The sequence below is a fragment of the Aquarana catesbeiana genome, linkage group LG09, assembly GCF_042186555.1.
Source record: "Aquarana catesbeiana isolate 2022-GZ linkage group LG09, ASM4218655v1, whole genome shotgun sequence".
Classification (NCBI taxonomy): Eukaryota; Metazoa; Chordata; class Amphibia; order Anura; family Ranidae; genus Aquarana; species Aquarana catesbeiana.
Window position 1 is genome coordinate 121,893,375 of NC_133332.1, and position 13,624 is coordinate 121,906,998.

The 13,624-nt window shown below is 43.1% G+C and overlaps 1 protein-coding gene across 3 annotated transcripts in view; it reads right to left on the bottom strand.

Annotated features, from left to right (window-relative positions):
* The window catches only part of ARHGEF6 (Rac/Cdc42 guanine nucleotide exchange factor 6), a 219,371-nt gene that overhangs the window by 85,911 nt on the left and 119,836 nt on the right, over window positions 1-13,624 (bottom strand). For all 3 annotated transcript variants that reach the window (XM_073599229.1, XM_073599228.1, XM_073599230.1), the window contains exons 12-13: window positions 13,037-13,183; window positions 9,696-9,782 (exon numbers count right to left, since the gene is read on the bottom strand). In XM_073599229.1, the coding sequence (XP_073455330.1) occupies window positions 9,696-9,782; window positions 13,037-13,183 (234 nt within the window). The remainder of the gene's footprint in view (window positions 1-9,695; window positions 9,783-13,036; window positions 13,184-13,624) is intronic.

A 13,624-nucleotide genomic window follows, 5' to 3' on the forward strand; every position in this document is an offset into this window, starting at 1 on the left:
CTGCCTATGATACATCTCCGAGGGTGCCAACCCTTGGATTCACACCAGGAAACATAAGCCTTCCAGACTTTATAACATATAGTTCTGGAAGCTGGCTTCCTAGCATTAATCAGGGTAGAGATAACTGACCCGGAAAGCCCACGTTTCTTTAGAATGTGGGTTTCAATAGCCAAGCCATTAAATTTAGAGACCGTAAGGAAGGATGGAATATCGGTCCCTGAGAGAGCAGATCTGGCTGTAGTGGGAGGGACCATGGGCCCTCCACTGCCATCTTTACGATTTCTGCATATCATGATCTTCTGGGCCATGCTGGTGCCACCAGAATTATCGGCTTTCTTTCCAGCTTGATCCTGCAAAGAAGTCAAGGCAGCAACTAAATAGGGGGGGAATGCATAGATCAGTGTGATCTGATCCCACGGGGTCACTAATGCATCCGTTCCGCATGCGAATGGATCCCTTGTTCTGGCCACAAAGTTGACCAACTTTGTGTTGAACTTGGATGCTAGAAGATCCACGTCCGGAGTCCCCCATCTTTGACAAACAGCCCAAAATAGAGTTGGGGTAAAGAGACCATTCCCCTGGGAATAAACGCTGGCGACTTAAGTAGTCCGCCTGCCAATTCTCTACTCCCATCCTTAGACAGTTGTCTTTTCTAGTACTGCTCCCCAGCCTAAAAGGCTGGCATCCGTCGTTACCACTTTCCAGATGACTGATCTGAAGGATTTTCCTTTCAGCAGATTCTGGGTTAATGACCACCAAGTGAGGCTTTGGGCCATTCTTGGGGACAGCCGCATTGGTAAGTCTAAAGCTTGAATTGTTTTGTTCCAAGCAGACAGGATACTGTTTTGCAACAGTCTTGAATGGAACTGGGCATAGGGAACTGCTTTGAATGAAGCTACCATGGTTCCTAGCAACCTGATGCAGATGCGAATGGAGGGATTGCGATTTGACCTGACCCTCAGCACCAGCTCTCTTATGGAATTGATTTTTGCTTGAGGCAAGAACACCCTTTCCTGGGCTGTGTCTATGATCAGACCCAAGTACTCCAGCCTTTTTAGCGGTATTAAGGAAGATTTCTCTAGGTTGAGAATCCAACCCAAACTTTTCAGATAGTTAGTGGTAATGCATACGCTTTTCTCCAAACGAGTCACCGATTGATCTATAAGAAATAGATCGTCTAGGTACGCTACGACTGTTATGCCCTGTGCTCTTAACCTGGCTAGAGGTGGGGCCAGCACTTTGGTGAACACCTGAGGTGCTGTGGCTAGCCCGAAGGGCAGGGCTACAAATTGGAAATGCTGCTGTTCTAGGTTGAACCGTAGAAACTTTTGATGAGCAGGAAATATAGGGACATGCAGATATGCATCCCTGATGTCGATTGATGCCAGAAGTTCTCTTCCTAGAAGGATAGAAACTACTGACCCGATTGTCTCCATGCGAAAGGAGCAGATCTTCAGGAATTGATCTAGCTTTCTTAGATCTAGAATGGGTCTGGCGTCTCCATTTGGTTTTGGTACCATGAAAAGATTTGAATAAAAACCCTAGACCTTGCTCTTTTGTGGGTATCTGTATGATCACCCCTTGAGATATTAAATCGGTCTAGTGCCTGAAACAGAGATTGTTTTTTCTCTGGATCTTTGGGAATGCTTGATCTCAGGAAACGAGACAATGGAAAGTCCCGAAATTCCAGCTTGTACCCCATCGTTACTGAATTTCCTTTTTCCAGACTTCTGAAAATTGCAGAAGTCTTCCCCCCACCTTGGTGAGGGGGGTTGCCTCTTCATGATGAGGCTTTAGGATTCTGTTTTGCAGATGTCCTACCCCAGGGCTTCTTTTGAGCCTGGGTCTGACCGTGAGGATTTCCTCTAGAGTCTGACGGCAGAGGCTGTCACCACTGCCTAGAGGCGGAAGACCCTGGCGCAGGGGAGGAAGCCCGTTTAAATGAAGAAGGGCGTTTATATTTTCTTTTGACTGGTAAAAAAGTACTTTTCCCAGCAGAAATTGTCTTGATATATTTATCCAAGTCTTCTCCAAACAGTCGCTCCCCATGAAAGGAGAACCTAGTTAGGAGGTTTTTACATGGTTTCAGCTGACCAATTTTTCAACCACAGGATTCTGCGCATATGTACAAGCATAAGCGTAAGGTGGGATGCCTGGTGAATAGAGTCTTTAATGGCATATATGGCAAAACAGAATGCCTTAGGTAGTTCAGCCAAATCCCAAGCTTGTTGTGAAGGAAGCTCTCTAAGGGCCTGTTTAAATTGGTCCTTTAGGGATTGGCAGACACCTATTGCGGCGACTGCGGGCTGAGTGACAGCACCTGCTATAGAAAAAGCAGATGATTTTAGCAGGGATTCCAACTTCTTATCTGTTGGATCTTTAAGCATCTTTGCATTGTCTACAGGACACATTAAGTTATTATTCACATTGGAAATCGCAGCGTCAATTGCTGATACTTTCCATTTTTTGGAGAATTTCTCTTCCAGAGGATAGAGAATTGAAAACCTCTTAGGAGGGAGAAAATGTATATTCGGTTTATCCCATTCTGCAAAAATAAGCTGTTCAAGTAATGCATGTGCAGGAAACGCATTCAAAGGATGGGAAGGTTTTAAAGAACCTAAGGAAGAAGTCAAGTTTTCATGAGACTGTTAGAGGCAGCATGAAAGTGGACGAACCATTTATGTAAGATTGTATCAGCAATTTTTCAGATTGAGAAGCTGGAAAAGGTTCATCTACCATTGTTTCCTCTGCAGAAGAATCATCGGTTTGTTTCTCTTCCTGATCGATTGAGGGTAAAACCCCATCGTGTGCCCACTGTTCCCCTTGCAAAGCTGAAGCGGGAGAGAGGGACCTAGTACGCTTTCTATCCATTTGAATGGAGGATGCGATTAAAGCTGCTAATCTTTCTTCCAGACCCTGGAGGGAGGAGGAAAGGGCATCTTTAGTCACGTATACAGGTAATGAGATGTGAGAGGCAGCTGCACCATCAATTTGCTCCAATGGCTCACCCCGAGTTGCCATAATTGGTAATTCAGGCAAAGATGACAGCATGGAAATATAGCTGGAAATCCCAACGCCTAGGTATGAAACATTTACTCTTTTAGCTTTTGTGGTGTCTTTTTTTGGAGGCATAGTCCTAAGTACAAAAACATTGCACTAAATTGCTGAAAGTAGTCATGACTTTTAAAGCTGCTATAAAGTTCAGCCGTTTTACGGCACCTGCAATAGGCCCCGCCCCCTCTAAAAAAATCCCGCCCCCTTATTTAAAATGTTTCCGGCACCTGAGCGTGGTGTTTTTCGGGTCCCAGACCCAACACGAGGGGGGGGGGGTTGGAGGGGTGGCAGAGCCTCCTGCAGTGAGGCACAGACGTGTGTAAAAATACAACCACAGTAGCAAACTTTAGCGGGAAAATAGCGGGACCTTCCGCATCCCCCACGGCAGGGGGGGTAATGTAAGGGGGGTGCAGCGCTGCTGTCAAAAGACATTTTTTGCAGATCTTTTTACCTTGCAAAATCTCCTTCCACACGCTGTGCAGCCAGACACGGACTGAGAAAACAGTGAGACAACAGAGTAAGGTATGTGCATAGACTCCATCTAGTGCAGATTTTAAGGCATGACAACATTTTTTCCTTAACCACTTCCCGCCCGGCCTATAGCAGAATGACAGCCGGGCGGTGGTTCAGTTATCCTGACTGGGCGTCATATGACGCCCTGCAGGGTAACAGCCGCCGCACGCCCATGGGGGCACGCATCGCGTCGATCGGTGGTGCGGTATGTCAGTCTGACACACCGCTACACCGATCTCGGTAAAGAGCCTCCGGCGGAGGCTTTTTACCACGTGATCAGCCATGTCCAAACATGGCTGATCACGATGTAAACAGGAAAAGCCATTGATCAGCTTTTCCTCACTCGTGAAAATAATACAGTGCAGCGCTAAGGCTACATACATAAATGGAGATCGTATGCACCTGTGAAAATATAAATTGTAGTGACAAAAATACAAATATACAAGCAGTGGCCTGCTGAAAGTGTTCAAACCAATAACTATATTAAAGTGACAAGGGACTAAAGTCCATGAGTAGTGAGGTGAATGAAAGTCTTCTCCAAAAAGGGGGGGTACCATATATTCAGAACATATATGGACACTCCAGTGGGAAGGCGACAATAGATACCACAGCATACAGATCTTCAATAGGAAAAGTTGGATACCCTTACGAGATCCGTAGGACGCACCTGCCGTATAGCAGTACATCTATTAGGCATAAGTGGATAGTCTCCCCGGGGTGTCCAGCTGAATATCGTCCTCTAGGTCTCAATCACCGATGAGGAGTGGTTGTCCCAGGCGGGCGTTGGACCACTGATGCGCACGATCCCTGGTTCCAGAACGAATTGGTCAGGAGGAAATGGTTCACAGTGGGCCCATGAGAAAAGAAAAAGGGGAACTCCACATAGTGTAGGTCAAAAAATTGGGTTTTTAATGACAAAAAGCCATACAGGATAAAAGTGATCACAAAGCAAATAAAAAATATAAAAATGGCAATGTGGGAAGCTAAAAAGCTTTTTAGCTTCCCACATTGCCATTTTTATATTTTTTATTTGCTTTGTGATCACTTTTATCCTGTATGGCTTTTTATTATTAAAAACCCAATTTTTTGACCTACACTATGTGGAGTTCCCTTTTTTCTTTCCTCATGGGCCCACTGTGAACCATTTCCTCCTGACCAATTCGTTCTGGAACCAGGGATCGTGCGCATCAGTGGTCTAACGCCCGGCCGGGACAACCACTCCTCATCGGTGATTGAGACCTAGAGGACGATATTCGGCTGGACACCCCAGGGAGACTATCCACTTATGTCTAATAGACGTACTGCTATACGGCAGGTGTGTCCTACAGATCTGGGATCGTGCGCATCAGTGGTCTAACGCCTGCCCGGGACAACCACTCCTCATCGGTGATTGAGACCTAGAGGACGATATTCGGCTGGACACCCCAGGGAGACTATCCACTTATGCCTAATAGACGTACTGCTATACGGCAGGTGCGTCCTACGGATCTGGTAAGGGTATCCAACTTTTCCTATTGAAGATCTGTATGCTGTGGTATCTATTGTCGCCTTCCCACTGGAGTGTGCATATATGTTCTGAATATATGGTACCCCCCCCCTTTTTTGGAGAAGACTTTAATTCACTTCACTACTCATGGACTTTAGTCCCTTGTCACTTTAATATAGTTATTGGTTTGAACACTTTCAGCAGGCCACTGCTTGTATATTTGTACTTTTGTCACTACAATTTATATTTTCACAGGTGCATACGATCTCCATTTATGTATGTAGCCTTAGCGCTGCACTGTATTATTTTCACTTTGAGTTGACTTGGTTTGTTTGTGTGCTAGCTGCTGTAGCTTTTTAGTTTGTTTCACTAGGTAGCGCAGCATTTTCCCTATATCCCTTTTCCTCACTCGTGTCTGACAGACGTGAGTAGAGGAGAGCCGATCGGAGGCTCTCCTGACAGGGGGGGGTCTGCGCCGATTGTTTATCGGCGCAGCCCTCCCTCAGGTGCCCACACTAGACCACCAGGGAAGCCCCCAGGATCCCCAAGGAAGACCCCAGCATGTGGATGGCCAGGTACATCCCCCATGGCCATCCACATGTGAAAAAATATGCCCAAAATATGCCAATCAGTGCCCACAAATGGGCACTGACTGGCACCTCTGTGGCACATTACAAAACAGGGATGCCCAGCAATGCCACCCATTAGTGTCAGTGCCACCCATCAGTGCCACCCATAAGTAACCATCAGTGCTACCCATAAGTACCCATCAGTGTCACCTATGAGTGCCCATCAGTACCATCTACGAGTGCCCATCAGTGCCACCTATCAGTGTCCATCAGTGCCACCTCATCAGTGCCACCTCATCGGTGCCCATCAGTGCCGCCTTATCAGTGCCCATCAGTGCCTGTCACTGAAGAAGAAAACGTACTCATTTACAAAAAAATGTAACAGAAACAAAGAAAAAAAACTGATGTGCTCCTGGAAGGAGGAGGGGTTATATAGGGGAGTAATAAAAGAAGAGATCTGGGGAATTGGCGCTACCCTATACCATTAGATGTTAATTAAAAATCACAGAAACATATAAGAAAAATATATAAAACGAAAAGAGCTAAATGTGTATCCCTTAGGTGAATGTACCCCTACCCTTGTGCCATAAATAAATAAAATTAGTGAAAAAGTGTGATTCTTTAAAGTGAACGTGCAATTCCTCTGTATTGCGTAAATGAATATTACAATATATGGGTTTGGTTTAAATTTGCCCCACCTCCATTGCAAAACTACACATTTACAACATATCAAATCATATCAAACTAACCAAAACTTTTGAAAAATTAATATTAAGTAGCCCCCTGTAATATTGTTGGGGTCCGTGACAAACCACACTATTTGGGGGCTAACAGTATCCGTGTGAGGTTACCACATATCCCTAATATATATGGTGACTAAAGTGCACTATGCATAAAGTGAAACCAAAGTGCATTAGACCTCTATGATACAATCCCAAAATTCATATATAATAAATTCATATATAAAAAATTCATAAAAATAGAAATCCAAACCATTGACACTCAAAATAAAAAGTACCAAATATGAATACACATCTGTGAAAAAAGTCCCTGTGATGGACTCAAACAGGGTTAGAATGTCTTATTTTTAGAGACAGGGATATTGAAAACGTCAGGATCGGTTGACATGCATTTACAAATGCCCAAGGAGTGGTAAAAGGTGACTTCTGTGCATGTAGAAGCTGGTGACTCCAAGTGCTCCCCCCGTGCTCCCCCACTCACCAGAATCTGTCACCCCCTAGGGGGTATTAGGCAGAGGAGTGGGTGTCTCAAGATGACTGCCTGTGATGAATGTCCCTCTTAGGCTTTACTGCTCCGTGAGTTTCTTTTATTACACTGGTGATGAGGGTCCCCTTCTGCTGATCCAGGTCCAGGTATCTCCACTACTATCCACCTCCGTACTGCTAGATCCTCCTCCCGCATAGAAATAGACAGGGGGCTTGCATAGTGAAGTACGTCCAGTTTATTCAAAGTTTAAAAGTTTAAAAACATTATGACCACGGCTGGGTGCAAAGGAAGGGATCGGGAATCGAATCCGAACGTGCGTCCCACCTTGCGTTCCAGCCGGCTCTTCCGGGTATGACGTGTGAGCGTGACTCCGCCTTCCGCGTTTCATCATCAGACGTTGTCAAAGACGGTCATAAATTTAGTATATAGGGGAGTAAACTTCCTTTGATTGGGTTTACCAGTGTCAGCACCTGAAGGTGGCCTATAACCCATTAAGTAATTACTTAAGGCTCTGTGTCCCATGATGTACGATAAAGAAAAATACACTTTCACTAATTAAAAAAAAACAAAACACTAAAGTTAGTTCAATTTGTTTGCATAATGTGCAAGATGATGTTACGCCAAGTAAATAGACTCCTAACCTGTCATGCTTTAAAACTGTGTCTGCCCGTGGAATGGCAGCAAACTACAGTGCTTAAAATTCTCCATAGTCGATGCTTTAAACACCTTTACAGTTTAGAGTTGCACAGGAGGTCTGGTGCTAGAATTATCTCTCTCGCTCTGACGTTCGCGACAATACCTCACATGTGTGGTTCGATCGCCGTTTACATATATGTGCGGGAGTAATATATGCGTTTGCATTTGCGCGTAAATATGGTGGGACCGGGGCGCTTTACATTTATTAATTTATTTTTAACAATAATAATTTTTTTTACACTATTTTTTTTTGTACTAACATTATTGCTATCACAAGGGATGAACAACATCCCTTGTGATAGCATGGGTCATGACAGGTCCTCTTATGGAGAGATAAGTCTCTCCTCTGGCCTTCCATGTAGCCGATCAGACACAGATCGGGCAGATCGGCTACTTACCTGGCCGTTGCTGGCCAGGTAAATAAAGGGACGGAACCATAAGTGACGAACTGCTCGCCGCTCCCGGTTTCCAGAGTTACAGAGAGAGGGGAACGACGTCAGTTCCTCTCTCTCTGTACAGGGCAGTCATTGCCGCATCGCTCCTGGCCTCCGTGATGGGAGCCCCTTCCGCCACTCGCAGAAGTGATCGAGTGGCTAATTAGCAAGCCACTCAGATCACTTCTGCCTTGTTCAGAATCACCAGCTCATTGTAGGTGCAGGCTTCAACCCGGTATAACCACTGAAACGAGAGGATGTCCATGTACGTCCTCTTGGCGGAAAGTGGTTAACTTCAGCTCTCTGCCCCATTTTCTGAAAGCTAAAACAAGCTTTATAAAATCTGGACTTTAAACAGATGTAGAGAAGAAATGGCTGCAGATAAACAGGTACTACTTATGTAGGAGGATTTGTTTTGTGTATCACCTGAGGATAGTCACTTCACTGAGTATATGTAAGGGTTTACAACCACTTTAAATTAAAAGGCAATAAGGGAGATCAAGCCTACAGCTGACAACCAAGAGGCTGCACCCTGATCTTGACATGAAACAGATGCATGCCTAAAAACGTTTATCAGTTCATTCACAAAATTTATACAAGAATACAAAATTCAGCAAAGTCAGCAAAGGTGAAAAGTGGATTTAACACAGTTCTATTTTTCACCTCAGCAGACACGTACAGAGAGTTTTCCATCCACCCTCTCTCACACACCCATCTCATATACTGTATTTAGTTTTAATTTTATTATAGGTATTTATATAAAAGCTGCCAATTTTAAGCGTGCTTTACATACTTTGCATTCATATCAATCCCTTGCCTCAAGGAAATCTACAGTCCTTATGTAATATGCATACGTACACATACATATTGGTGCCAGTTCGCACAGAAGCCAAGTAACCTACTAGCATGTTTTGGAGGAAACTTGAATAACCAGAGAAAGTCTAAGCACGCACAGGGATAGCACACAAACTCCATGAAGACAGTGTCCTGGCTGGGATTTGAACCAGGGGCCCTGATCCTTAGTTCTGCAAACCCACCACCACAACAGGGGCCACAGACACACCTAAGCAACCATATATACAGTCCAGGCCACCTTCTTCACCCCCCCCCCCCAACCTCACCACCACCACAGCAGCAGTATATACAGTCCCATAAACACCCCGCACACACACACACACCGCTCCACAACAGCCATATACACAGTTCTCATACCAGCATAGCAGCCACACGGTATATATCAGCTATATACACAAGCTTCTTTGTCTCCCACCACAGCAACCATATATACAATTCATCCAACATCCACTCCCTGGAGCAGCCATATATATGACACCCCCACCATAATCATGTCATTCATGATGGTATACTGTTTAATGACTATTATATGGGAAATCATGTGCATAGCACATCATTGATCACAAGGCTTCCCCACTCAGACTATTCACCAAATGGGTGACCAGTGTGTACTGCCAGGAAGCAGATCCTGGCTTTCCTACACTCTGACATGTAGTATACGTCATACGACACACAATACAGTGTAAACCAGGCCCTGCTTACAAGCAATGCACAGTAGTCACTCACTGTAGTTGGAGACTTATAGGCAGGTTGACATGGTCACCAGTAGACTTTTTCAAGTTTACATGATGACCCAGCAGCCAGGATGTGTGTAGCCCTAGAATACCCATTTAGGGAATGCAAGCCATTTTTGTATGTTACCTGATAAATGAAGCCGCTCATTCGAGGACTAGCAGACAACATTAGAAGTGCACTTGGAAACAGCATGAAATACCTCTCATCTTTTTCCTAGTATAAAAGAGAAGAACAACAATTAGTTTGGCAGTAAAGACATGTCCTACAGCTAGTCTCTAAACAGGAATATTGAAACACATACGAGCAAAGAATCAACAGTCACTGAGGAAATGTAACCGTCTAATCAAATTTATAAAACTACATTTTTTTTTTTCTTCATTTAATGAACGCAATCTTTATTTTACAAAATAATAAAACACTGCAAAATGAAATTCAGAGCATTCTATTAAAAAGACACCACTTAAGGTTTACTTTTTTACTGCCACTGTCTAAACACCCACAGTGCTTTTTACTATATGTAACCAGCTCAAGAAATAATTTGTGTCTTTGCTGATTAATTCAGATGACTCTGTACTCTGACTCATATGGGTATGTTAAAAAGTGACCTTATTACACTATTCACAGAATGGTAATATATGACTCAGCAGGAGTGACAAAGAACAGGCTTAAGTGCACCACCAATTGGCTGCAATTGGCAAACATGAAAATTTATATGCAATTATTTGTTTACCTGGCACAAAAAAAAAAAAAAAAAGATTAAAATATTAATTAAAGGTTAAAATATTAATTTAAGGTTAAAATATTGTTCAGTCCTAAACAAAAATCATAAAAACATATACAAAACACTGTGCGTAGACACATAGGATAACATGCTGGAGAGTTTACTGGCTGCAGAAAAAAAATGCCTGAAGCCAAAAACAGCTGCTGTAAAAACGTCCAGTGTGCATGAGGACTTATGGGTGCCTTCAAAGGGCCGGTTGTATCTGTAAGACTCTATAAATTTAACTACTCTTTATCTTATTAAATAATTGCCTCTGCATTCAATTATTAATGGTTTTAGTAATAAATTAGGACTTAAGCTGTGAAGGGAAGGTGCAGACCATCACGGAGCCCACTCACGCTCCTGTAGCAGATGATGCAAGTCTGAAAAGGAGAGTCGCACATTGCTGGGATCATCCACTTTTTTCCATTTTCTGTTCAATCTTCTCTATATCTCTCATGCACAACACTCATAGGTCCATCTTAGCCTACACTTCATTTCACACTTCCTCTCTCATAGATCACAAATTTTCATCTTGTTTGCACTTCCATGAGATAGTCTTTCTTTTACACTGTATTGTCTGTCACAGTGCTACCTAGACTGCTACATCCAACATGTTATATTTATCTTACAGCTTTTGGCAGCCAATATTGGCATAACAATCATATTGTATATCCTCAACTTGTTGGGGGCGCCTTTGTGTGGGTCTGGTGTTCCGGCGGATTTCAACACCTCAGCTCCCGGGGGGGGCCAATATGGTGACTCTTGCACACCAGTATCACTCGGGTTTAACATTCAATGCGATGTAAGTTTGTGGATTAGACCATCTATTTAACAATTTTTACATATAACTTTCCCACAACATGGGTTTTTATTCAGACCATCTTTTATTATCTACAGATACTCTAGCATCCGCTCCTGATGAGTCAGATTATCGATGAAACACGTCAAGCTTTTAGGGATGCAGTCCCCATTTCCAGCATTGGTTTTATGGACAATTATTTTTACACCACAAGGTTTATTCTGTCACACTTATGTACTATGTAGATTTGCTTTCTCGTTATTACATTACATTTTTACATGTAATGGTTTTGTTTTACATTATGGTTATATGTATGTAATGTTTTCCAAGTTCATTATACTCATTATTTTAGGGTGCTGTATATGCTTTGAGCATTTAGTTTTCATGTACAATATTACGCATTTTGACACTTATGCTGATAAATCTTTACTTCTATATTGTGTTTCAGCCTGCCTCACTCAAAATCCCATACTTTTTTATTATTTTTTGGATCCTCCACAAGAAACGTTATTGGGGACTTCTCAGACAGAACATGGTTCAGCCATGGTGTTCTGTCTAAGCAGTCTCCAATAAAGTTTCTTGTCAATAATATGGCCTAGAATTGTATTATTTCATAATAATTATAATCAGATGTCCAGAGCACCCCACCCCACCAGTCAGAAGTCCCCCACCCTCTCTTACATCACAGTCCACCCCTCTTACTTTGTGCCGATACCGGGAAGAAGCTGGGGGTGGAGCTGGAAAGGAGTGCAGGGTCTGGAGGAGGACCAGAGAAGAGCGCGAGTCAGCTGCTGGAGTCCTCTGAATGCTGAGACCATAGAGGCAGAGATTAGAGGGTGCTGCAGCTGCACAGAGAGGCACAGGATCTGTAAAAGGGGGGTCCTGTGTTCCTCTCTGCTACCAACTACTAAGACGGGGGGGGGGGGGGGGCGCATGGAGAATCCTCCTCTCTGCTGCTGACTGTTGAGACAAGGTGGGGGCAGAGACGAGGGGATTGCGGCAGCTGCAGGAGAGGTGTGAGGGCCACATGAAATGGCCTGGAGGGCCTTGTATCTGACTCATGGGCTTTAAAATATATCTTTATTACAAGTATCCTTCTAATTATTAGAAACTATACAGAAGAATTGAAACAAAAGAGTACAGTAAAACCTTGGTTTGAGAGCGTTTTGCAAGACAAGCAACATTTTTAAATACATTTTGACTTGATATACAAGCGATGTCTTGATATACAAGTAGTGTCATGTCACAACTGAGTATAAGAGAGAAGAGAGGTGCCTCTAAGTTTAGCAATATGGTTACATTTATAGAAGGTACAACATTTAGCAACATATTGCTACACTTAAAGGCGCCTCTCTTCTCTTTTATACTCTGTAGCTCCTGCGGGATTTTGTTTCTAATCCCCTTGTGGAGGCTTCCATTTGTGGATGGACATTTTATGGTTACACAACCTGGTCACATTGCTATAATTTTTTAATATGGACTATAAACTGAAGGACCTATGAATAAATGGCTGTGGAATGAATCATTTGAGTTTGCATTATTTCTTATGGGGAAATTCGCTTTGCTATTCAAGTGCTTTGGATTACATGCATGTTTCTGGAACAAATTATGCTCGCAATCCAAGGTTTTACTGTATCGTTATATAGTCCTCTGTGGTATTTTTTTTTTTCAGGAGGCAAATGGGAAAATCTTATAACATAAAAGGATTTCTAGTACAGGAATCAGAGCCCGGTTGCACATCATCTGATGTGCTGCAGGAGACCATATTAGGATGGCATGTTAGTCTTATGCACTGCATGAGTTAAGGTCACTCCGCCTAATACATACAGTATATTGGAGAGATAAAGCAGAAAGCAATAAGCTCTAATAATGAGCAAGCCGAAACTTCAACTGAATGTCACATACCTCATTTCCTCCACATTGTACCATTACTTGTGACATATACACAACATTTCCAAGGATTTTAATGTCTTCTCCTTCCCAACACTGGATGGGTTCTGAAAGTATTTGTAACTCCAGCTGCTTCCTCTTACGTAGGTCTTGACACTGCGCCTGGAATACATAGGCAGATAGACAGTTGTAATGTATCAATTAGTAACAATGATTGATGACTACTATTAACTGACATCTTCTAGAACTGCTCTGCTATGGCCATGTTCAGTGATCCAAAAGACCTACTGAATGCTTAAGGACTAAAACTCTAGTACCACAGGACAGAAACCACTCCAATGCAGTTTCCAAGCTGGTGCCATTTTTATCTTCTCTTTCAAGCATGGATAAATATGCTATACATAGGCAGTTACAAAGGAACTTGGTACTTGCATTACAGTTTATCTTTGGTTTAATCATCATGGTTCTGCACGGAAAGTTAATTTGGCAGATCACTGAAGGTAATCTCACCTCCCTAGTCAGGGGTAGAAGAGAAGCTGTAACATGGCTCTCTGACTTTCCAAAGTCTGTCAAGGCTTCCAATGTAGAAATGATCCAAACAGG